We start from the raw sequence: 23,618 nt of genomic DNA on the forward strand, positions 1-23,618 counted from the left end.
GTTTTCAAGGCTGGCCCATGTTGCTGCATGTGTCCGTCTGTCCTTCCTTTTCAAGGCTGAATGATATTCCGCCACATGTATAAACCACATGCTGTCACCCACTCATCTGTGGATGGGTGCTTGGGTGGCTTTCACCTTCCAGCTGTTGTGAATAGTGCGGCACTGCCCACAAGTGTGTAAGTATCAAGTTGAGTCCCTGCTTTCAGTTCCTTGGGGTGCACTTTTAGTCTTCCGCACAAGTCTAAACCAAATGATTCACGATGTATTTTATTTTATTTTATTTTGGGGGGGGGGTCTTTTTGCCTTTTCTAGGGCCACTACCGCAGCATATGGAGGTTCCCAGGCTAGGGGTCCAATTGGAGCTGTAGCCGCCGGCCTACACCAGAGCCACAGCAACTCAGGATCCAAGCCGTGTCTGCGACCTACACCACAGTTCACGGCAATGCCAGATCCTTAACCCACTGAGCAAGGCCAGGGATCGAACCCGCAACCTCACGGTTCCTAGTTGGATTCGTTAACCACTGCGCCATGACGGGAACTCCACACGATGTATTTTAAATGTCAGCCTCAAAGTTAACCTCACATAAGACATTTTCCTAAAAATTAGAAAGACAGGTACAAGGTTTACAAAAGTGTAAAACTGGAGAAGGATTCAGATGGCGGAGGCGTAAGATGTCACACTCACCTGCTCCCACAAACGCATCAAAAAACACACCTACAGTTAGAACGACCCGCACAGACCATCTCCTGAACGCAGGCAGAAGAACGTCAACCTCCAAAATGGGCAAGAAACGTGCCACATAACCGGGTAAAACAAAAGAAAAGAGAGAGAGAGAACAAAAAGGAATCAGGAGGGGACTAGCACTCGGAGAGGGAGCCGGGAAAGCGAAAGGGAACCCATATTCTGGGAGGCCACCTGACCGACGGGGACATCAGCGGAGACGGAGGGACCTCAACGTCGTGGAGAAAAGCACAGCAGTTGGTCGGAGGAGGACCAGGCAGCGCGGGAGACGCACAGACCATCTACCACCTGCACCGCTGCCGCGGCCGCCGCGGCCTGAGATGCTCGGGCGGGGGCTGGGCGCTGAGACGGAGGCTCTGGAGGCCGGTGCCGGGGAGAGGGCTGCGGTCGGCTGTGGGGGGACAGTCTGAGGGGCTGGGGAGCCAAAGGCCACAGCCGAGGGGACCCAGGAGGAGGCCTGGGCCCGCAGGGGAAGCAGGGCACCATTGCTGCGGAGGCGGGAGGAGGAGGAGGAGGAGGAGGAGGAGGAGGGGCGGGCCGCCGGAGGGACCATTCCCTGCGCATGCGCGGGCTCTCAGGGGGCGGGGCGTCTCTCGCGCCGGCTCCGGGTGGCCCTTTGCTCCAGCTGCTGGAGCCTGGGTACCTCTTATTTGGGCAAGGGTGGCTGGGCATCTCTTGTGTGGGCTAAGGGCAGCGGGAGGCTGAGCGTGACAGAGGGCCTCTTGTGTGACTGGCAGGCGGCAGGGACAGACCACAACAGTCAACTCGGAAACCAGAGGGAGGCTTGGCCCCGCCACCACAAGGGGTCTGTGAACAGGCTCCAGCTGTGGCCTGGCATCTCAGAGGTGGGCAAAAAAGAGGGCCCTGCAACGGAGCACCACCTGTTGTTGCTCCCACTCCCCTGGGAGCGCACCCTCGCTGCTGCTGCTGCCACTGCCAAACGCTCTGGGCAGCGCCCAGACACCTGATCACTGTCACTGCCCAGGACCCTGCAACTAGGAGCAGCCTGTGCAGCACCTGCTGTGTGGAGGAGGGAAACCCCAGCCTGAGATGCTCGGGCGGGGGCTGGGCGCTGAGACGGTGGCTCTGGAGGTCAGTGCTGTGGAGAGGACTGGGGTCGGCTGTGTGGGGACAGTCTGAGGGGCTAGGGAACAGTGTGCCATGGGCTAGGGAGCGGAAGGCCACAGCCGAGGGGACCCAGGAGGAAGTCTGGGCCTGCAGGAGAAGCAAGGCGCCATTGTTGCAGAGAGCGAGAGGAGGAGGGGCAGGACGGGGTGTTTCTTGCATGGTCTACAGGTGGCAGGGGCAAACCACTGCAATTATCTCTGACTCCCGAGGTGGGCCTGGCCCGCCACCACTAGGGGTCTGTGAACAGGCACCACTTGTGGCACCATCCCCTCAGAGGGCACCACAGAGGAGGGCATTGTGACCAAACAATACCTGGTGTTGCTCACCCTCCCCTGGAAACTCACGGCACCCTGCCAGTGCCACCGCCAAATGCTTCAGGCACACCCTAAATCTGCCTGAGGCTCATTACCGCTTCCCAGGGCCCTGCAACTAGGAGTAGCCTGTGCCACCTTCCTGCAGGTCCTTGCTGGTGTTAAGAGCCCAGTGAGGGAGTTCCCGTCATGGCGCAGTGGTTAACGAATCCGACTAGGAACCATGAGGTTGCGGGTTCGGTCCCTGCCCTTGCTCAGTGGGTTAAGGATCCGGCGTTGCCGTGAGCTGTGGTGTAGTGACGGTGAATGGCTTCAGCTTAAGAACAAAGACCTAAAGTCATAAGTTATTCACAGGGTCAGTTGAATGAGGACTTAATGCGTTGGTCTGGGCACACACACTGGACCTGTGCAGATTGGCTCGCCGTTTGCACAGCATGATACATCCTCTTAAGAATAAAAGAGGAGCCCCATAGCCCCAAGGGGTTTATGAGGGGTCGTTAGCTGGATATGCATTAGCGAGGTGCAAACCTAGGCACGCAGGGTTGCTGCAGATAGGCAAGTTGTCTGCAGAAGCACAATGGTGATTCTCTAGATGCTATGCTAGGCAAGTTGTCTGCAGAAGCACAATGGTGATTCTCTAGATGCTATGCATAGATAGCTGACACCAAGCTTCCTCAAATGCTAATGATTGTTAAATGGCCTCAAGATCAGCATAAAAGCTTAATCAGCAACCGGCTATGTGACTTTTAAAATGACCTAAAAAAACCTATATCCTGCACCTACAGCCTCCTCCTCACTTGAAGTCACCCTCAAGAGCACAATCAAAGCAGTGTGGTTTCTTGAGGCGGGGCTCTTGGTCCCTGAGACCTCGAGTCCCCCTGTTCCCACATTTACTTAAGATAAATGTCTCTGTGTCTTGTTTTATGTTAACTTTTTTCCTGAAATTTCACAGCACCCGTTCTTCAGCCCCATCCTGCTGAGCTGGTCTCAGCACCTCATGAGGCTACCAGCTGATTTCTCTACAGAAACACTACAGGCCGGAAGAGAGGGGAGACATATTCAAAGTTCTAAAAGGCAAAAATGGGCAGCCTAGAATATTCTACCCAGCCAGGATATTATTTACCACAGAAGGAGAAATAAAGAATTTCTCCAACAAGCTAAAAGAGTAGAGCAATCCTAAACCCATTCTCAAAGAAATACCAAAAGGGCTTCTCTAAATAAAAAGTAGTACCACGTGTGTAAAACTAGGCCAGTGAAACAAATCTTTCTAAACATCTAAACTTTTCCACGGTTCGGGGACATCCACCCATGGGGTTGTCTCTTGAAATACGACAGGTGACTTTTAGACGAGAACCCAGACTCATAAAGTCCATGACTTCAGGGGATTTCTTTGCTCTTCCTCTAACACCAGGGAATTCATCCCATTTGGTTTGGTCTTGTGCCCAGGTTCAGACCACAGCGGTCTGATTTGCACATCCTGGTTTGAATCTGCAGGTCCCCCTCCCCTTTTTCGCTTGGACTTAACAAGCGTTGACTCATTCCGAGTGCTGGACTTGACTTTTGCTTCCTACCTATCTCAGAAAGCCCTAAGAAGCATGACTTCTGGCCAGACTCTGCTGATGGCCCTGGTCTCTGTCCGGCTCGGGGACTGCAGAAAGGAACGCATGTGGTGCACAGTTTCTCTGCCCACTGCCCACGTTTGTGGGACTGGGTGGGAGAAGGCACCACCCCTGAGCTCCAGCCCTTCCCCTTCCTGTGTAGGCTCCACCTGACACGGGCCACCTCCCGCCCTGCCCCTGCGCTGGACCAGGCAGACGTGACCGAGACAGGACCATCCCTTCATGCCAGTCTCCTTCCTGAAACTCCATGTCAGGTTGACTTTTGTGAATGGTTTTAAATGCGGGTTCAGTTCCTTCCTTCTGCATGTGGTTGTCCAGTTTTCCGAGCACCATGTATTGAAGACACTATCCTTTCTCGATTGAATATTCTTGCCTCCCTTGTCCAATATTCATTGGACAACGTATGCATGGGGTTTCTATCTGTCCATTTCTTGGGGTCAGCTTCATTTCTTTCATACATATTCTATAGCTTTCCGTGTACAGATCATTAATCTCGGTGAAATGTTTTCCAAAGAATTTTATTGCTTTTGAGGCTATTGTAAATGAGATCACTGTATTCACTTGTTTTTCAGACACTTCATTGTTAGAGAAACACAACGAATTTTTGTATGTTATCTTCATATCCTGCAACTTTACTGAATTAATTTAATTTTAAGTGGTTTTTTTTTTTTTTTGGTGGAGACTTAAGATTTGCTGTATATCATATCATGTCACCTGAAAACAGAACATTTAACATCTTCCTTTCTGATTTTCATGCTTTTTATAGCTTTTTGTTGCTTAATTGCTCTGGCTAGGACTTGAGAACCATGTTGAATAGAATTGTGGAGAGTGGATGTCATTGCTCCTGATGTGAGAGAAAGAGCTTTCGGCTCTTTGCCATTGAAAATGTCCACTGTGGATCTGCCATACTTGACCTTGATCATATTGAGGTACCTTCTTTCTATACTGAATGTGCTGAGCGTTTTTATCATGAATGGATGTTGGATGTTGTCAAATGCTTTTCCTGCATCTGTTGAGATGATCTTGTGGTTTTTGACTTTTCTTTTGTTAATGTGGTGTGTGACTTTGATTAATGTGCATGTGTTAAACCACCCTTGGGAACTTGGGATGAATCCCACTTGGTCATGGTGTGTGATCTTTTTCATGTGCTGTTGGCTAACATTTTGTTGATACTTTTTGCATCTATATTCACCAAAGATATTGGCCTGTAATTTTCTTTTTTGGTAGTATCTTTGTCTGGTTTTGGTATTAGGGTGACCGTGGCTTCATAGAATGTCTTTGGGAGTGTTCCTTCTTCTTTGGTCTTTTGAAAAACTCTACGGATGGGTATAAGTTCCTCTTTGTATGTTTGGTAGAATTCACCCGTGAAGCCATCCGGTCCTGGGCTTTTGTTTGTAGGGAGTGTTTTTACTACATGTTCCATTTCATTTCTAGTGATCAGTCTGTTCACATTATCTCTTTGTTCTTGATAAAGTTTTAGTTGTCTGTTTCTTCTAGGTTGTCAAATTTGTTGGCATATAATGGTTCAGAGTATTCTCTTATGGTTTTTGTATTTCTACAGCATCCATGGAGATTCTCCGTTTTCATTCCTTGTTTTGTTTATTTATGTTCTTCCTCTTCTTGGTGACTCTGGCCAGGGTTGTGTCAATTTCGTTTACCCTTTCAGAGAACCAGCTCTTGCTTTCAGTGATTTATTCCTATTTTTTTACATGTCTATTTTATTGATTTCCTCTCTGAGCTTTATGATTTCCTTCCTTCTCCCGACTTCAGGTTTTGTTTGTTCTTCTTTTTCTCCTTCATTGAGGTGGCAGCTTAGGTTGTTGATTGGAGATTTTTCTTATTTTTTGAGGAAGGCCTGTATTGCTATGCGCTTCTCTTTACAGCATCCCATAGATTTTGAATCATTTTGTTTTCATGGTTGTTCGTCTCAAGGTATTTTTAAATTTCCTGTTTGATTTCCTCATTGGCCCACTGGTTTTTTTGGTAGCATGTTGTTTAGTCTCCATGCAGTCAGTTTTTTCTCATTTCGTTTCCTGTAGTTGATTTCCAGTGTCATGCCATTGTGGTCAGAGAAGATGCTTGAAATAATCCCTACAGTCTTAAATGTGTTGAGGTTAGTTTTGTTTTCCAGTATGTGTCAATCCTGTGCAATCAAAAGGAAAGTATATCATGGTTTGTTGGATATAACGTCCTGAAAACATAAATTAAGTCCAACTGTTCTGTCATGTCATTTAGGATCTCTGTTGCCTTATAGATTTTCTGTGTAGAGGCTACATCCATTGATGTGCTTGGGGTGTTAAAATCTCCTACTATTATTGTGTTCCCATCAGATTCTCCTGCTCTGTCAGTATTTGTTGTGTGTTTTTGGGTGCTCCTATTTTAGGGGCATATATGTTGACAAGCGTCATATCCTCTTTCTGAATTGATCCTTTTATCATTGAATAGTGTCCTTCTTGATTTTATGGCCTTGGTTTTAAAGACTGTTTTGTTAGATGTGAGCATTGCAGTTCACACTTTGTCTTCTCTATTTGTATAAAATATGTTTTTCCCTCCCCTCACTTTTTTTTTTGTCTTTTGTCTATTTAGGGCCACACCCACAGCACATGGAGGTTCCCAGGCTAGGCGTCCAATTGGAGCTATAGCTGATGGGCCTATACCACAGACACAGCAATGCTGGATCCAAGCCACATCTGTGACCTACACCGCAACTCAGGGCAACACCAGATCCTTAACCCACAGAGCGCGGCCAGGGATTGAATCTGTGTCCTCATAAATGCTAGTCGGGTTCCTTCACCACTATTGCAGGCTCTTGTTTTGCATCCAGTCTGCCACTCTGTGTCTTTCTATTGGAGCATTCAGTCCATTGACATTTAGGGTGGTTATTGATAAATATGTATTTACTGCCATTTTAAATCTTGTTTTCACGTTGATTCTGTTTCTCCTTTGTTCCTTTCTTTCTTTTTCTTTCTTTCTTTTTTTTTTTTTGATTGGATTTTTTCCTTTTATTTTATGCTTGTGTCCTCTTCTTTTTAGTTTTTGGGAATGTAACATTTGGCTTTGATTTGTCATTGCCCTGTTTTTTCAAGTATGGTAACACCTTCCTCCCTCTGCTTGCTTTAGCCTGATAGTCACATAGGCTCAAACACATTCTGAAAAAGAGTCTGGCTTTCCTTACTCTCCTTCCCCACATTTTATGATTTTGATGTCCTTTTTTACATTGCTTTCATGTTTTTTCATTTGGTTTTCTGTCTACTATCCTATACGGCGATTTCCATTATTTGTCTTCTAAGTCACTTATTCATTCCTCTGCATTATTCAGTTTGCCCTTCAAATGCCTTTAACTCAGCTTTTGTCTCTACAAATGAATTTTCTAACTTTCCTTGGCTCTTCTTTAAAGTTTCTAGTTCCTTTTTAAAGTAATCCGGGACACATGAAAAGATGTTCAACATCACTCATTATTAGGGAAATGCACATCAAAACCACGATGAGGTACCACCTCACACCAGCCAGAATGGCCATTATCCAAAAGTATACAAACAATAAGTGCTGGAGAGGGTGTGGAGAAAAAGGAACCCTAGTACACTGTTGGTGGGAATGTAAGTTGGTGCAACCACTGTGGAAAACAGTATGGAGATGCCTCAGAAAACTAAACATAGAACGACCATTTGATCCAGCAGTCCCACTCCTGGGCATCTATCCAGAGAAAACCATGACTGAAAAATATACATGTACTCCAATATTCATTGCAGCATTATATACAATAGCCAAGACATGGAAACAACCTAAATGTCCATCAACAGAGGAGTGGATCAAGAAGAGGTGGTACATATACACAAGGGAATATTACCCAGCCATTAAAAGGAAAGAAATAACAGCATTTGCAGCAACATGGGCAATTAGAAATTTCATGCTAAGTGAAGTCGGTCAGACAATGAGATGGCAACATCAAATGCTATCCCTTAACATGTGGAATCTTAAAAAAAGGACACAATGAACTTCTTTGCAGAACAGATGCTGACTCACAGACTTTGAAAAACTTACGGTTTTCAAATGAGACAGGTTGGGGGGTGAGGGGATGTGCCGAGGGTTTGGGATGGAAATGCTATAAAATTGGGTTGTGATGATCATTGTACAACTAAAAATGTAATAAAATTCATTGAGTAATAAAAAATTAAAATAAAGTAATAAAGTAATCTGGGAGTTCCCTTTGTGACACAGAAGAAACAAATCTGACTAGTATCCATGAGGATGCAGGTTCAATCCCTGGCCTGATCAGTGGGTTTATGACCCAGCATTGCCATAAGCTGTGGTGTAGGTTGCAGACACGGCTTGGATCCAGCATTGGCTGTGGCTGTGGTGCAGACCGGCAGCTGCAGCTCTGATTTGACCCCTACTCTGGGAACTTCCATATGCCACAGGTGCAAACCTGAAAACCAAAATAAATAAGCAAACAAACCATCTGCATTACTGTTGATACTGATCTTAATTCCTTCAATGTTTTCATCCCTCCTTGTTGAACTTGGCCTCTTCCAGACTGCGGAGGTCTCTGTCGTTGTTTGCTCCTTCAGGGAAATTCTGTTTCAACCGGGGATGGTTCCTGTGCTTCTTCATTTTGTTAATATTTTTCTTACTATGAATTCAGGAGAAAAAATATCTACTGTAGCCTTGGAGGGCTCTTCATATGAGGGAGCATCCCTGGGCAGCTTGTGAAGGTTTGCTATCTTTTTTTTTTTGAATTTTTTTTTTTTTACAAAATAAAATACATATATTTAAACACAGTTACATTCATATAGATTATTATATCATGGATCTTAAGAAACAGATTAAGTGACTCCCTCTGGAGAAGTGGAATGGAAAGTATGCTGAGACAAATAGGAAATCTATTCTATACTTTATCCCATTTTGTATGGCTTCCATCTTTACTATTTAGTATTATCTATTACATTCAATTTTTCTTTAAAAATTAGCATTATAGAGGGTTTACTATCTTTTTGGCATGAGGTCGGCTTTGGGTTTGGATTCTTGCTGTCGCTTTCCTCCGTGCGTGCAGGATGCTACCCCTTGATGGGGGTGTGAAGGTAAATGTGCTTCGAGGGAGGTGGAGGGCGGTGGGCGACACCTGCAGGGGGTACCTGGTTGTTGGGCCTTTGACCACGGTGACGACCCCCAGGGAGGTGGAGGCGGAGCCCAGAGCGGTGTGTGGGTTCCCAGGGGGATCCGGACCCTGGGTGGTGTTGCAGTGCCGGGCCGTCCACGTGATCCCTAAGGTGACTGTTCACAGGACACTTCGTGTTGGGGGGACCACACCCACCTCTGGATTTGGAGATGCATGCAGCAGTTTTCACCCAGCCCATCTACCGGGCGGCCCGGGGGCCGCACATGCGCAGAGGCAGAAGTTCCCACGGTGGTCCCTCCCTCGCCGTCAACGCCTGCAGAGCCGGGCATTCTCCCTGACCCTCTGCTCGGGCGCTCAGCTCCGCAGCCCTTGGGGCCCCGCTCCTTAGCCCCTCACACTGTCTCCGCACAGCCACCCCTGGTCCTCGCCCCAGAACTGACGTCCGCGTCGGGAGTCTCAGCGCCCAGCTCCCACCCGAGCATCTCAGGCCGCGGCGCCCCCCCCCCTCCCCCGTCCCCCATCTGCTGTGCAGATGGCCCCGGCCGCTCTCTCTCTCTGCTTGGCCCTGGTCAGTCCAGCTGCTGCGCTTTTCTCCGAGGCTCAGCTGGTCTCCCCCGGTAGTTAGGTGGCCTCCCAAGGTACAGATAGACCCCTTTCCTCTTTCTCAGCTCCCGCCCAGGAGGGCGGGTCCCTTCTCTCTCTCTTTTCCTTTTGTTCTACTGTTATGTGGAGGGTTTCTCTCCTTTTGGGGAGGTCTGAGGTCTCTTGCCAGAGTTCAGTAGATATTCTGTGCAAATCGTCCTACCTGTAGACGGTTTTTTTCCATGTGTTTGTGGGAGCAGGTGAGCGCCACGTCCTACTCCTCCGGCATCTTGATCCCGCCCCCTGCGTTGGTTCTTTAAACACTTGGTAGAATTCTCTAGGGAAGCCACCTGGCCCTGGGCTTTTCTTTGCTAGAATATTTTTGGTTACTCATTCAATCTTTTTGCTGGTTATAGATCTATTCAGCTTTTTCAATTTCTTCATAATTTTATCTTGGTATAGGCCATATGTTTCTATTAATTTATTTATTTTGTCTAGGTCATCCGATTTGTTAGCATATAATTGTTCATAATAGTCTGTGGTCCTTTATATTTCTGTGGTACCGGCTATAATGCCTTCTTTTCCATTTCTTATTTTATTTACTTATTTCTTTGAGCTCTGTTTCTTCCTCCAGCTAAAGTTTTGTCCATTTCTTTGTCTTTTTTTCTTTAATTCTGGGAGTTCCCATTGTGGCTCAGTGGGTTAAGAACCTGGCATAGTGTACATGAGGATGCGGGTTTGACTCCTGGCGTCGCTCAATAGGTTAAGAACCCAGTTTGCTGCAGTTGTGGCTCAGATCTGATTTCTGGCCTGGGAACGCCATACGCCACAGGGCAGCCAAAAAAGAAAAAAACTTAAAAATAAAAATGTCTTGGTTTGATTGATCTTTTCTATGGTCTTTGTACCTCTATTTCACTTATTCCTGCTCTAATCTTTATTATTTCCTACCTTCTGCTAACTTTAGGCTTAGGTTTTTTCTTTCTTTTTTTTTTTCTATTTCCTTGAGGTATAAAATTGTTTATTTGAGACATGTCTTTCTTTTTGATGTAAGTCTTTATCACTACAAACTTGGCTCTTAGAATGGCTTTTGCTATATCTGGTACATTTCAATGTTTTGCGTTTCCATTTTCATTTGTCTCAAAGTTTTTTTTTCCCTTTCGATTTCTTCTCTGACCTGTTGATTGTTCCAGAATGTGTGACGTAGTTGCCTCATGTTTGTGAGTTTTTCCACTGTCCTCCTGTCAGTGGAGACTAGTTTCATACCATCGTTGCAGTCTGGAACCAAACACACCATATCCCCAAGGTACGCCTATGTAATTCAAAACCACACACGTTAGCTTTGTCCTATTCCCTGTCTGTGGGATTTCTTGTCCTCTGGGGCCCAAGACTCCTGGAGAAAAAGGGGAGGGGGGATTTCCTGATGAGATTCCTGGAGCCAAGTTCTCTTCAAGGAGAACTTGAACTTCTCTTCAAGGAGAACTTGGCTCTGTGCATGGGTTGAGGGATTCCATCTGGGCCATGGGTGGTTCTGTGATGGGGGGGGGTCTGTTAAATCCTCTGGGACATCTCGGGACAGACTAGAGCAAGAAGCAGAAAACCCTCAGATGTGGCAGGAAAAACACCCAAATATTTCCCAGGAGCCGTCGAATTTCCATTGAGGGGTATCAGCCCATCATGGAAGGACCTACGTCTGTCACTATGAGACCTCCTTCTGGTCGGAGTACTGTCATACCCTGGAGCTGAGAGTGACAAGGCAGGAATCGACCCTGTGGCCTGGCAGAGTCCGCTGGACACGTGACCTCATCTCCTAATGACTGTCACAGAGTCTAGGTCCCAAGTGCTGAGGTGTGGGGGTTCCAGCTCAGACCACTGAGCAGCGGGGACAAGATGAATGCCTTCTAGGCTGGGCGTTTGGGGCTGGTGGATGCAAACTATTATATTTCGGATGGATAAGTGATGAGGTCCTGCTGTACAGCCCGGGGAACTCTATCCAGTCTCTTGGGATAAACCACGATGGAAGATAGTATGAGAAAAAGACTATATATATATATATATATGTATACACATATATATGAATGACTCGGTCACTTTGCCATACAGTAGAAATTGGCAGAGCATTGCACATCAATTACACTTTTTAAAATTGTTTTAAAGGTTAATACCTGCCAAGGGTGGCCAATGAAGACAGGAATGTGGGGATCTTTGTGTCGTGACACAGCGGATCTTCCTGGTCCGTGGCTAAAGATGCAGGCTCTGCTACAGTGTGCTACCATGTGTATGCATCCCTTGGCTTTTCTTACTGAACTTCATTTTATTTTAGTAGTTCGTTCGCATGGTTTAAATATAAAAACTGTGAAAAAAAGAGAGGAGGAGAGTTTGCCCACTGGAAACTGGTGGGGTTTTGCCTTTTTCTTTTTACGTGGAATTGCTTTGCCATGCAGGCATGCTCCGTGCATGGGTTGAGGGATTCCATTTCATTCGTTTATGTTGAAACAAACTTACAGGAAGAATTCCAAATAGGAAAAATAAAACAAACAAATGAAGATCACAAAACAGAAAGAGAGTCACAGAGAATAAACTAGTGGTTACGGGGGGTGGGGGGAAATATAGGGGGGAGGGATTAAGAGGTACAAACTACTCTTTTGTAAAATAAGCTACAAGGATTCTGTGATAATTTATGTGGGAAGAGAATCTGAAAGAGAAGGGATGTGTGTACATGAATAACGGAATCATTTTGTTGTACAAAAAAAAATGACCACACCTTGAAAATCAACTGTACTTCAGTAAAACTCTTGGAGTTCCTGTCGTGGCGCAGTGGTTAATGAATCCGACTAGGAACCATGAGGTTGCGGGTTCGATCCCTGGCTTCACTCAGTGGGTTAGGGATCTGCCATTGCCGTGAGCTGTGGTGTAGGTCGCAGACTCGGCTTGGATCTGGCGTTGCTGTGGCTGTGGTGTAGGCCAGCAGTGACAGCTCCAATTTGACCCCTAGTCTGGGAACCTCCATGTGCTGCAAGTGTGGCCCTAAAAAACTAAAAATAAAAAAATAAAACTTTTAACAAAATAAGCTACAAGGATGGGTATATTGCGCAGCATAGGAACGTGATTTATAACTGTTTTATAATAACAGTGTTATAATAATATTTTTATATAATAACATTAGGTGGAGTACAATCTCTTAAAATATTGAGTCACTATCTTGAACACCTGAAACTCATCTAATATTGTAAATTAACCATACTTCCAATTATTTTCGAAATAAAGAACTTTTTTTTTCCCTGAACCATTTGAAACTATGTTGTAGACTTGACGCCCAATCCCCAAATACCGATTGTTTTTCCTGCAAACGAGGCTGTGCTGCTCCTTCAGCACAATGCTGTCACCAAAACCAGGGCAGTGTGGATCTGCGCTGTTTTTTGCTTTTGTTTTTGTTTTGCTTTTTATGGCCGCACCTGCGGCATAGGGAGGTTCCCAGGCTAGGGGTCCAATCAGAGCTGTAGCCATTGGCTTACACCACAGCCACAGCATCGTGGGATCCAAGCCTCGTCTGCAACCTACACCACCACTCACGGCAACACCGGATCCTTAACCCACTGAGCAAGGCCAGGGATCAAACCCACATCCTCATGGATACTAGTCAGGTTCGTTAACTGCTGAGCCACGAAGGGAGCTCCCTGTACTGTCTTTAGAGGTTGTAGAAGACACTTCCTCATGCAGTTTCTGCAGTCTCCAGCTACCGCAAAAAGCCCAATAGATTAAATAAAATCTTCATCATAGTTGAGCGACCCCCTGTGCCGGTTTTCTCCCCAGCTGATCTCATTTTTCCACCCCAGTCTAACGCCCTCAAGATCCCCTCCCAGACTGTCCCCGTGTTCACATCAGTACATATTAGCCAGACCCCGCAGTGCACCCAAGACCAGCTGGGATCAGCCCCAGGGAACCGGGGGTGATGGAGGCAGGTCTGGGGATGCTGCTGCCAGAGGCTTATCTGAGGCAGGACCCTGACCTTCCATCAAGGAGTGCTAGTCTCCAGCACGGGGCTTTCGGTGGAAATGGGGCGGGGGGGGGGCTCGAGATTTTCGGGTTTGTCCACACAAATGACCCTATCCCAGGTCTCCGTTGGGTCCCAGGATTTCCGGCGTTTCTTCCCTAGGAAATCAGTGGCCCTGCACAGGGCGCCTGCGCTGTTTCCATGACGACCCGTCTCCCAGCCCCGGGTCTTTCAGCTGCGCCCCATCCCAGTTAACCCCAGATGAGAACCAGCCATCACAGCCCACGGAGCCCTAGTAACCGGCTTCACCTGATCGGCCCTCCGTGCGCAGCTCCTGACGCTTGCAGCCCCCGGACAGCGGTTCTAAACTGAAGGTGACTTTTCCGTCCCCGGGGACCTCTGGCAATGTCCGCGGACAGTTCGGGTGGTCACACTGGGAGGGCAGGTGCTCCTGGCATCTGGTGAGTAGCGGCCTAGGGTGCCGGCCGATATCCCACGGTGGGCAGGCTGGCCCCGCGCCCCACGGGCACATCCAGTCCCCGAGGGTAGCTGCGCTGGTGCTGGCAAACCCTGGGACCTCTGGGCAGTCCCTGGGGCGGGGGTGTGTGTGGGAGGCTGTCCTGGGTTCTAAGATGAACACATGACCTGAGAGTACCCAATTTGACCAAGAGAAGTGCTTCTCTCTCCTCACAGGGCAAGCGCCCCAGTTGGCTCTGGCTGTTGGCTTGTGACCCCAAAGAGACCCTATGAGTTTGCTCAGGCTGCTGTCACAAATGACCTTCCCCTTGGTGGCTTAGAACATAAACCTATTCTCTCACAGTTTCGGGAAACAGAAGTCCACATTCCAGGGACCAGGGGACCTCGCACCCTCCAGAGGCTCTGGGGGAGAGTCAGTTCCTTGCTTTTTGCAGGTTGAGGGTGAGGGGTGCGCAGCCATCCTGTCTCCGCCCTCCGCCTTCACAGAGCCCCCTCCTCTGCTGTCTCTGTGCCTTCTAAAGACACTTGTTCTTGGATGGAAGGTCCACCTGAATGTTCTGGGACAAGCTTGTCTGGAGAGCCTTGGTTGCATCTGCAAAGCACCTTTTTCCCACGCTAGCTCATAGGCACCACCCCGGGGGCTAGGATTGGGACCTGCCTCTTTTTTTTTTTTTTTTTTTGGTCTTTTTTAGGGCTGCGCCTGTGGCATATGGAGGTTCCCAGGCTAGGGGTCAAATCGGAGCTGTAGCCATTGGCCTACACCACAGCCACAGCAACGCCAAATTGGAGCCACTTCTGAGACCTAGATCACAGCTCATGGCAACACCAGATCCTTAACCCACTGAGGAAGGCCAGGGGTCGATCGATCAAACCTGCATCCTCATGGATGCTGGTCAGATTTGTTTCTGCTGAGCCAGGACGGGACCTCCTGGACCTTCCTACTGAGGGGTGAGAACACCATCTAGCCTGCTGCAGAGACCCAGCTGGGCGGGGTTGGCAGGGGGCAGGGGGAGGGCAGGGGTGAAGACCTCACTCTGCCACGAGCCCAGCCCCTGAAACATCAGCCGCTCACGCTGGGCCCCCGCTTCTGCTCAGTGACTTTGCCACCAACCCCCCCTCCTCCAGGCTTCTGCAGGTTTGGGGTTTTGTTTTGCATGTTGGCTTTGAGTCATTTTTATCCTCTTCCACCTGTGGGAAGGGTTCGAGCCAGATTCGTGAGCCACCTCAACGCCCTCAGAGAAGTGGGCGGGGATGGTGCTGATGCTGTGAGTCGGTTGTGGTCCTCGGGGTGTCTGGGTTTCGGAAAGGAAGGGAAGGTTGGTTGTGGGGGCTTGTGGCGAGAACTAACCCTGCGCCGCTTTCCCCTACAGGAACGGACACGTCCCCAGAGAGTCAGCTGTCCTCCTGGGCATTTAGACCTATAACGCTCCCCCCATCCTGAAAAAGAGGGGGCTGTAGAAGCACGCTCTGGATTCCAGCTCCTCTTCTTGCTAACACATCCCATGTTGTTTTTTGGTTGTTTTTTTGTCTTTTTGCCATTTCTTGGGCTGTTCCTGCAGCATATGGAGGTTCCCAGACTAGGGGTCTAATCGGAGCTGCAGCCCCCAGCCTATGCCAGAGCCACAGCAACACGGGATCCGAGCCGCGTCTGCGACCTACACCACAGCTCGCGGCAACGCCGGATCCTTAACCCACTGAGCAAGGCCAGGGATCGAACCTGCAACCTCATGGTTCTTAGTTGGATTCGTTAACCACTGCGCCACGACGGGAACTCCCCAGGTTGTTTTTTAAAGTGGGAATTAATGATTTAAAAAAATCTGCTCTTCAGTTGGTTAGCTTTTTTTCCCCCCAGTTGATTGGCTGGCAAGCAACACTGTTGAAGCTGATTTCGAAGCTGATTTTGATTCATTTAAGCAGAAAGGAGTTGATGGGAAGTATGTGAGGGCTGCTAAGGAGGCAGATTTGGAAAAAGACAGTGTGGTGGGCAGAGCAGTGCCCCCCCCCAAAAAAAAAGATGCCCACATCCCAATGCATGGAACCCGTCACTTCACAAGGCAAAGGGGGGAATTTAAGGTGGGTGGTGGGATTCAGGCTTCTAACCAGCTGACTTGGAGGAGGGAAATGACCCCGCATACCTGGCAGGCCAAGCATCCTTAAAAAGGGAGTTCCCGTTGTGGCTCTGTGGTTAATGAACCCGACTAGCACCCATGGGGACCCAGGCTCGATCCCTGGTCTCGCTCAGCAGGTCAACAATCCGGCGTTGCCATGAACTGTGGTGTAGGTCACAGACGTGGCTTGGATCCTGTGTCGCTGTGGCTGTGGTGTAGGCCGGTGGCTACAGTTCCTATTGGACCCCTTGCCTGTGGTCCTTGGGGTTTCTTGGTTTCTAGCCTGGGGACCTTCATATGCTGTGGGTACGGCCCTAAAGAGACCAAAAAAAGAGGGGAGGGAAGTGGCAGAGGGAAACACAGAGAGGTGGCAGCCTGAGAAGGACCTGGCCTGCGGTTGCCACCCCTGCCAAGGCAGGGGCCACGAGCCAAGCAGTGCAGGCGCCTTGGGAACTGGAATAAACAGCCAAATGGACCCTCCCTCGGAGCCTCCAGGAGGAACGAGCCCTGTTCACGCCTTGATTTCAGCCTGGAGAGACCCCTTTCGGACTTGGACTCACAGAACTGTAAGAGGATACACGTGTATTGCTTAAGCCACCCAGTTTGTGGTGACATGTTACCGCAGCCGTAGGAACTTGATACAGATAGGAACCAGGGTCATGCCCGGGAGGCAGGGACAGGAGCCAGGGGAACATCCCTGGGGCTGCAGTCTTTGGACAAACCATTTAGCCCTGGAGTTGGTCCAGGGAGATGCAGATTCAGGAAGAGGGCCTGGGAGTGTGAGAGTAACAGTGACAAATGCCTGTACAGAAGAGAAATGGCACAACATTGTCAACTATAGTTTAATTAAAAAATAAATAAATTTAGGAGTTCCCGTTGTGACTCAGAGGGTTAAGAACCCAACATAGGAGTTCCCATCGTGGCGCAGTGGTTAATGAATCAGACTAGGAACCATGAGGTTGGGGGTTCGGTCCCTGCCCTTGCTCAGTGGGTTAAGGATCCGGCATTGCCGTGAGCTGTGGTGTAGGTCGCAGATGCAGCTCGGATCCCGTGTTGCTGTGGCTCTGGCGTGGGCTGGTGGCTACAGCTCCGATTCAACCCCTAGCCTGGCAACCTCCATATGCCACTGGAGCAGCCCAAGAAATAGCAAAAAGACAAAAACAAAACAAAACAAAAAACCAACATAGTCTCCATGAGGATGAAGGTACAATCCCTGGCCCCGCTCAGTGGGTTAAGGATTCAGGGTTGCCACCAGTTGCAGCATAGACGGCAGATGCAGCTCGGATCGGGCGCTGCTGTGGCTGTGGTTGTAGGTTGGCAGCTGCAGCTCTGATTCAACCCCTCCCCTGGGAACTTCCATATGCCACGGGTGCAGCTGTAAAAAATAATCATAATTTTTAAAAAGAAAGACAAAGCAAATAAATAATAAGGATTTATTTATATTACACCAGGAACTACATTTAGTATCTTGGATACTAAATACATAGAGTATAACCTATAATGGAAAATAATCTGAAATATACATATTACAGTTTTTCATGTATGATCTATTATAGGTTTACATATATGTATATAGATCACCTTGCTGTAGACCCGAAACTAAAACAATATTGTAAATGAACTATAATTTAAAAATAAATTTATACAGGTTGCACAGCACTGGAACTTGACTAGAGTCATGGCTCTACTGTCAGGGTTTTTCTGGGTTCCTTCTTCCACTGACTTAATTATGGTCTATGCCTTACAGAGCCCTAGTGCAGCTATTTTGCAGAATGGCCTGGAGTTATTATAGCACACATTGAGGCATAGTTGTACTCCCCAGTAGATGGGAACTGACCCCAACAATAAACTTTGAGAATAAAGACAAAAATAAAAATAAATGTAAAGAAAAAGAAAACAGATAAGCAACAAGGATTTATTATATAACACCAGGAACTGTATTCAATATCTTAGAATAACCTGTAATGGAAAAAAGCTGAACTGTGTATATTACAGTTTTATATATGTGAGTCACGTTGCTGTACACTTGAAACTAAAGCAAATCTGACGAGCATCCATGAGCACACAGGTTCGATCCCTGGCCTCGCTCCATGGGTTAAGGATCTGCTGTGGCTGTGGCGTAGGCCAGTGGCCACAGCTCTGATGCAACCCCTAGCCTGGGAACCTCCATATGCCACAGATGCAGCCCTAGAAAGCCAGAAAAAAAAAGAAATAAGTCAGGCTAAGGAGACAGGGCAGCTATTCCAACACGTGACCCTAGATTGGATCCTGGGCCAGGGTTGGGGGGGGTGGGTTCTATAAAGGGCACTGCTGTTGCTGAAACATGAATGTCTATAGGTGAGACGGTGGACCCTAGCATTGTCGCTGCTGCCTTCCTGACCTGTCACGGCACTGTGGTTGTGGAAGAGGGGACCCCATCACCCCGGGTGAGTCCTGCACATGCACCTAGAGAACCTGGGGTTTGCACTTATCCCCAGCCCACCAGGGTCATACAAGCATATATAGTGCTATGACAGGCAAGGTCTTAAGGGGCTCCCCCACAATTTTCACCTCCCAGGGTTCACACCCTGGCAGGAGTCCCCTCCTTTTCTGTGGCTGGATTGCTATGTTCTTCTAACCAACAGAACACAGCAAGCCCGTCTACACGGCTGTTGGCACGACGTGGTTTCTCCCACGTGTTGGACTAACACTTCAGGTCCCGTCTGGCTGTTCCTGGCCACGGGGGCCCCCCCAGGGTCCACCCAGAGCAGGGCGGCCAGCTCATCAGTGAGCACAGATGGGGCGGGAGTGCCCAGGATACCTGGTAACCTGATCTCGGGACTGACATCCCAACACCTTTGCCCTAGTCCTGTCTACTTGTTAGACGTTAGTCACTTGCCAAAAAAAAAAAAAAATTAAAAAGGAGTTCCCTTGTGGTGCAGTGGGTTAAGGACCCAGTGTTGTCACTACAGCAGCCTGGGTCATTGCTGTGTTGTGGGTTCAACCCCCAGCCCAGGAACTTCCGCATGCCAAAAAAAAAAAAAATGAATTAAATAAAAATAAAAGGGAGTCCTTTGCTATGTCCAGCCCACCATTGCAAAAGACCCGGGGGAGGCATCAACGGAGGTGTGATCCACATGAGAGCTGCCTGCCAGGACCAGCTGCCACCTGGTGTGGTCACAGAAAGAAAATTTGCTGTGTTTTAGAGCGTTCCTCCTCCGCCACTCTCCTCCCTCAGCACTGCTGGTGTTGGGCACAGGATCGCTCGCTGTCATTCTGGGTATTGTAGGATGATGGGCAGCATCGCCAGTGTCCACATCTATCTCAAATATTACCTCTGTTAATGTTAAAATGGTCTTTTTTATCTTGGGAGTTCCCTGGTGGCACAGGGGGTTAAGGATCTGGCATTGTCACTGCCGTGGCACAGGTTCAATCGCTGGCCCAGGACATACCGCCTGCCCTGGGCAAGACAGACAGACAGATCTTGGGGACTGAGTTTTGCGGTGCTCCTCTTAGTTGTGCCCAAGCTAAGTGTCAGCCAGTTTCTAACACAGAAGGTACCCAGACCTCAGGGACTGTTGCCATGTGAAAGGAAGGGGCACCTTTCATCCCTAAGTCTGGACTTGTGAGCGTTTGCTGTCCTGACAGCATTTAAACCAATAACACAGCTTCCTAAATGCAGGAAATACAAGTTCTTTCTGTGCAGCTCATTGGCACTTCACACACACACAGCACAGGAAAAATAAAACCGGTGACTCAGCCAATGTTTTCATTTTTATTATTAAGGAGCAAGTTGGAGAGTCTATGGTTGAAGTCACCACAGGAACTGGAGAGGTCGTGACCCCAGCCATCCTGGCTCCCCAGAGGTTCCCCCGCCACGCCGTCCCCAGCGTCACTCGGATAACAAGGCCGGATCAGAGTCAGCCCGTTCCCGGCGGGGCATCGCTCGCCAGCGTCTGGCTCACGGCAGGTCCCGGGTGAGCGCCCACTGGGAAGGAGTGCGGCTGCCCTCGCCCGAGCCAGGCAAGAACTCGGGCACCGCCGTCCGATGAGTCGGGTTCCTTACTGCGCACAGCTCGCGGCTGGAGACGCCAAGGCTCGGAGCGGAGACGGAGGTGTCAAGGCCCCACCAGGAACCATGAGCTCAAGCATCTGGCGGACAACTTGCCCACTGGCCATAGTCCCCAACGCGGCCCACGCCAGACAGAGGTGACACCACCCTCCGAGGTTCCTGGTTTAGATTCCCGAGGGAAGCATCTGATGGCACAGCTCACCAGGCAGCCCCGGGTCAGGTGCCCACCTGTGGCCAGAAGGGAGCGATACTGCCACCTAGCGGGTGCTGCGGGCCTGGCAGCCAGCATTCCTTGGCCAATACTGCCACCTAGCGGGTGCGGCAAGCATGGCGGTCAACCTTGTTTGGGGGCTGCTCCGCCCGTGACCGTGACGCTGCCTCCCTGGTGGCTTTCAGGGGTTACTTGGGGAGGGGCTGTCCCCTCCCGGAGGCTCCAGAGGACAGTTCCAAGCCCACCAGGCGGGCACTTTCAGCCCAAAGCCTCTGGGCTACCTCCTCATCCTCAGCTTTGGGGGCCGGAGCCTTCTCTCTGAGTCCGTCAAAGTACTTGCCGGAGACGCTCTCCAGCTCCTCGGCCACGGCCAGGTACGTGCTGGGCTGGGCCGCCAGCTGGGGGCTCTTGACCAGCAGCCAGAAGATGGGCCCTGCAATCAACCCACAGCAAGATCAGTCCGCACGGTCAGAGGGGGAGACAGAAGACCTCCCCCCATCTGCCGGCTGCTCAGCACCCGCTGTGGCGGCAAGTTTCTCTGCGGTCCCACGGAGCTCAGCTCCAGGTCTCTGCCCGCGGGGCTCCCTACAGCAGGCGTTCCCTTCCATGGCACTGCCCAGACAGATACTTCCAGATGCAGGGACTAGCCTGAAAGCTGCCTCCCCAGGAAGCCCCCCTGGCTTTTCCCAGACAACTGGAAGCTCCCCCTCCTCAAGGTCGGCCCCAGGTCCTCACCTCACCCCATCTCTAACTTCTGTGTAGTGAATGTCTCCCATGCCAGCCTCAGCTTGCGATCCTGGCTCCCCAGTCCCCACCTGTTAAATGTTTTCCAGGCTTATAAACCCTAGTGAAATAGCTCGATTTATTCAGGCTAAATTTGGGCCAGGCACAGTGCTGGCCCTTTTAAAGGCGGTCTCCTCTCCTCGTCCCCCCTGTGGCCCTCACTCTGCAGATAAGGAAAGGGAGGCTCGGAGAGGGGTCCCTGCGCTGGGTGGCCCAGCTCGTCGGGAATGAAACTGGAGTCTCCCAGAGCCCAGCGAGACTCCAGAAGTCAGCTCCACAACCTCAGCGGGTCTGTCTGCCAGGGCTGTTCTGAGGCGAGCAGGCCGCAGAGACACACAGAAGTGACTCGGTACCAGGGGGAGATATGGGGGGCGTGGGGGGGGGGCAGAGCAAAGCCCGAGAGAGTCTGACATGGGGTTCACTTCACGCGGGACCCTGACTGCTAAGGGTGCTGAGACAGCAGGTCCAACACTATTTCTGGGGTGTCTGCGAGGGTGTGTGAGCAGAGGTGAGCCCCATTTGAATCGACAGGCCAAGGGCAACCCCCCCTCCCCCCTCGCCCCAGGCCCCTGGCTGAGAGGATGGAAAGGAGGACAGCGAGTTCCCTCTCTCCCTGGGCCGGGCCGGCCCTCCTGCCCTTAGACCCTTAGACAGCGGGGCTCCACCTGGGCCTCCCTCTGGCCTTTGGGGTTGGGCCGGAAGGACACCACCACCTTCCCCGAGGCTCTGGCTCGCAGATCGGACCGCGGGGCCTCTCGGCCTCCAGAGAGGCATGAGCTAGTCCCCTGAGAAATCTCGAAATAGCGATACCCTCTGGTTCTGTGTCTCTGGAAAAGGGATGATTCTACAGAGGGAGGGCCCCCCAGCGGGGAGAGCCAGGGTGCAGCAAAGGGAGCCCAGGCCGAGAGGGGACTTACCGAGCGTGAAGCTGGAGAAGGCAGAGCTGTGCATGCCCGTGTGTCTGCCCAGCTCGGTCCTGGCCACGCCGGGGTGCAGGGCATTGACCGTGACACCCGTGCCTGGGGAGAGACGGGAAGAGTGGGAGAGGGGGGCAGGTCCACCCCTTTCCAGGAAGGCTGACGCTGCCCACGCTGGGCTCTGGGGCTCCCCTGGATCCACGTCACCTTCCTGGGCGGAAAGTGCCACATCTGTGGTTTCATCTTGCAGGGCAGCTGCTTCCCCAGTGCCCAGGGCAGAGCCTCTGAACCTGGGTGTGTGACGATCAGCTGGAGGGCTTGAGAAGCCCAGACAGCTGGGCTCCATGCCCCCGAGTCTGGAGCAGTGGGTCAGCACGGGGTCTGAGACGCCACAGTTAGGACAAGCACCCAGACTGCTGCTGGCCCGCAGACCCTCGCTGAGAAGCAAGAACAAAGGACAGATGCCTCGCCTCGGCACTATGGGCGCTGAGGTCAGATCAGTCTTTATCCCCATGCATTGTAAGATGTTCACCAGCATCCCTGGCCTCTGCCCGCTGGATGCCCGGAGCAACACCCAATCTGCCTCTGCTCCCCCAACAGATGGCCCAAAACATCTCCAGATATGGCACACGATCCACTAGTCTAGAGCAGCAGAGGCTCAGACGCCTGTGCAGGATGAGCAGAGCCAAGTGTGGTGATTGATTAGTGATGCCTGCCTCGGGCCCCGGCAGGGAGCATGGTGGTAAGTGTGCCCCACATCTGCCTGCTCTGCCCTGACTGTCTCAGGCTCAGAGCTAGAGGGAAGGGGAGGGACTCTGCTTTCCCCTCCCAGCTGTCCCGGGAGCTATTCGCTTTCCTGTAATAAAAGACTTTGCTTGCTTGCTGCCTGTGTGTTCGCGAAGTTCAAGAACAAGAACCCGGGTTCTGGTAACATCTTTCTGGTATCATCTCTTGGGGGGTCGTCTGGGAATCCAGATCCAACACACCAGCACTCGTAAGCTAAGGCTTCACGGTTTTTGCTTTTGAGGACCCCTCAGATTCGCCACGCGACTAACTTGGACTGTCCTGCCTCAAGGATTTAGAGATGGCCCTCACTTATGTGGGCAGGCATCAGCCAGAGATCTGGCAAACTTTAAGCCTTCTAAGCCTGTTAAAGTTATCTAATACGGAGTTCCCGGTGTAGCACAGTGGTTAACGAATCTGACTAGGAACCATAAGGTTGCTGGTTCAATCCCTGGCCTCGCTCAGTGGGTTAAGGATCCGGCGTTGCCATGAGCTGTGGTGTAGGTCACAGACATGGCTAGGATCCTCCGTGGCTGTGGCTGTGGTGTAGGCCAGCGGCTACAGCTCCGATTGAACCCCTAGCCTGGGAGCCTCCATATGCCACGCATGCAGCCCTAGAGAGAGGAAAAAAAAAAAGTTACTCAATACGTGGACCCCTTCTTCTCAGTGCTGATACTGAAGAACAGCATAAGGTTGGGTCTGAGTCCCTGCGAGATCGCCGGCAGCAGACTCGTAGGATGTCCGATCCAGCTCCAGCCTTTGGAGCCGCCCTCTGGAACTGGTTTGCTCACCAGAACCG

At 50.3% G+C, this 23,618-nt stretch overlaps 1 protein-coding gene and 2 long non-coding RNA genes across 4 annotated transcripts in view; 2 read left to right on the forward strand and 1 right to left on the reverse strand.

The window, feature by feature from the left end:
* The first annotated feature begins 1,361 nt into the window (after positions 1–1,361).
* Positions 1,362–15,505, forward strand: LOC125133949 (uncharacterized). Its single transcript, XR_007136532.1, has 3 exons — positions 1,362–1,834; positions 13,652–13,863; positions 15,337–15,505. It is a non-coding gene; the product is annotated as an uncharacterized LOC125133949 (long non-coding RNA).
* Positions 15,506–16,287: 782 nt separating this feature from the next.
* On the forward strand, positions 16,288–19,955 carry LOC125132785 (uncharacterized). Its single transcript, XR_007136322.1, has 3 exons — positions 16,288–16,640; positions 18,412–18,500; positions 19,840–19,955. It is a non-coding gene; the product is annotated as an uncharacterized LOC125132785 (long non-coding RNA).
* Positions 19,810–23,618, reverse strand: part of RDH13 (retinol dehydrogenase 13) — a 30,313-nt gene continuing 26,504 nt past the window's right edge. For both annotated transcript variants that reach the window (XM_047790492.1, XM_047790491.1), the window contains exons 6-7: positions 22,037–22,138; positions 19,810–20,769 (exon numbers count right to left, since the gene is read on the reverse strand). In XM_047790492.1, coding sequence (XP_047646448.1) covers positions 20,525–20,769; positions 22,037–22,138 — 347 coding nt within the window. In that variant the 3' untranslated portion in view covers positions 19,810–20,524. The remainder of the gene's footprint in view (positions 20,770–22,036; positions 22,139–23,618) is intronic.

This window comes from Phacochoerus africanus, chromosome 8 (genome assembly GCF_016906955.1).
Source record: "Phacochoerus africanus isolate WHEZ1 chromosome 8, ROS_Pafr_v1, whole genome shotgun sequence".
Classification (NCBI taxonomy): Eukaryota; Metazoa; Chordata; class Mammalia; order Artiodactyla; family Suidae; genus Phacochoerus; species Phacochoerus africanus.